General features: G+C 67.4%; 1 protein-coding gene across 1 annotated transcript in view; it reads left to right on the top strand.

The window, feature by feature from the left end:
* The window catches only part of MNEG_15439 (hypothetical protein), a gene marked incomplete at both ends in the record, with an annotated part of 1231 nt that extends 888 nt beyond the window's left edge, over positions 1 to 343 (top strand). The window contains one exon of the mRNA XM_014036090.1: positions 167 to 343. Coding sequence (XP_013891544.1) covers positions 167 to 343 — 177 coding nt within the window. The remainder of the gene's footprint in view (positions 1 to 166) is intronic.
* Positions 344 to 1556: the final 1213 nt, after the last annotated feature.

Below are 1556 nucleotides of genomic sequence, written 5' to 3'. Positions count from 1 at the left end.
TTGCTCACGTTGCTGCATCAGCGCCCGTCCGCATGGCGGGCCCTGCCGATGCATGCGCCTGCGTGCGAGGCCGCCCCTGCCCGCCTGCCCTTCCCAAATCCCGTACGGATTTGCGCCGAGCAACCAACAACCAAGCGACCTCCCCACCGACCGACCTACTGTCCAGGGTGACAGCCACGACATGGCTGTGAGCAAGGGCCGCGGCGAGCTGCAGGGGATGATCGACACGTTCCGCCTGCGGCCGCGCGAGGAGTGCCTGGAGGCGGCGCACCGCCTGTACCGCCTGGCACTGCAGCAGGGCTTCACCAAGGGGCGGCGCGTCAACCAGGCGCGCGGGGGCTGAGGGGGCTGCGGGGCTGCGGCCAGCAGTGCGTAGATTTAGCAGGCATTGGTGGACCTGCGCTGCGTTTGCAGTGGCGGGCGGGACGCCGGCACGCAGCTGGACAGCCGGCTGGCCCTATGTGAGGGGCGTCCTGGTGGGCAGCCCCTCAGGCGCTCGTGCCGCACTGCCAGCGCACCTTGCCATCCCCTCTTTGGCCGCGTGCCCACCCGCAGGTTGCTGCGTGCTGCCTGTACATCATATGCCGCCAGGAGGGGAAGCCCTTCATGCTGATAGACTTCAGCGACCTGCTGCAGGCGCGCCCTGGGGTTGATTTGGGGGGGAGGGGCAGAGTTGACGTGAGGAGTAGAGGCAGGCGCTCTTTTGTGTTGTGCTTGTAGGCGAGGGGCTTTGCAGTATGAGGGGCGCTGGCACGGCCTGGCAGCCGCGTGCTGCCTCCTTGCGTTCCAGCCATCATCGTATTGCGGTCTTGCACCCCACCTATTTCAGGCTCATGCCCCTTCGGGTTCTCACCCCATCTTCCCCCCTTCTCCCTCCCAGCCACACAAACACACACACGTGCACACACACACACACACACACACACACATATATGCGCATGTACACACACCACACGCACATGCGCACATCCACAACGTCCATGATTGCCAACTATCCATTGACGCCGCCACCACCACCTCCCCTCCAAACCCACAGGTCAACGTCTTCAGCCTGGGCGCCGTCTACGTGCAGCTGCTGCGCCTGCTGCGCCTTGAGGACCACCCCACCTTCGCCGCCCCCTCAGACCCCTCCCTCTTCCTCTCACGCTTCTGCGACGGCCTCGCGCTCGGCCCGCCGGAGCCCAACGGCGACCCCTGCGCCATAGCGCGCGCCATCAACCAGACCGCGGTGCGCCTCATCTCATCCATGAAGCGGGACTGGATGCAGACGGGGCGGCGCCCCAGCGGCGTGTGCGGCGCGGCGCTGTTCTTGGCGTGCCACATCCACGGGGTGGCGCGCAGCAAGCATGACGTGATGCGCGTCGTGCACGTGGGGTGGAGCACGCTGGACGAGCGCGTGCGCGAGTTTCGGTCGACGCCCGTGTCTGCGCTGACGGCGTCGGAGTTTGAGGCGGCGGCGGCGGCTGCAGTGGAGGACGAGAAGCGGCTGCTCGCGCAGATGGTGGGGCGCTGGGGGCCGCGCAGACCTTGGGGGCATGTGGGCAGGGAGGGAGGGG

Source organism: Monoraphidium neglectum (genome assembly GCF_000611645.1).
Source record: "Monoraphidium neglectum strain SAG 48.87 unplaced genomic scaffold scaffold05327, whole genome shotgun sequence".
NCBI classification, from domain to species: Eukaryota; Viridiplantae; Chlorophyta; class Chlorophyceae; order Sphaeropleales; family Selenastraceae; genus Monoraphidium; species Monoraphidium neglectum.
The sequence above is the reverse complement of the archived record's forward strand: the minus strand, read 5'-3'. Positions and strand labels throughout refer to the sequence as shown.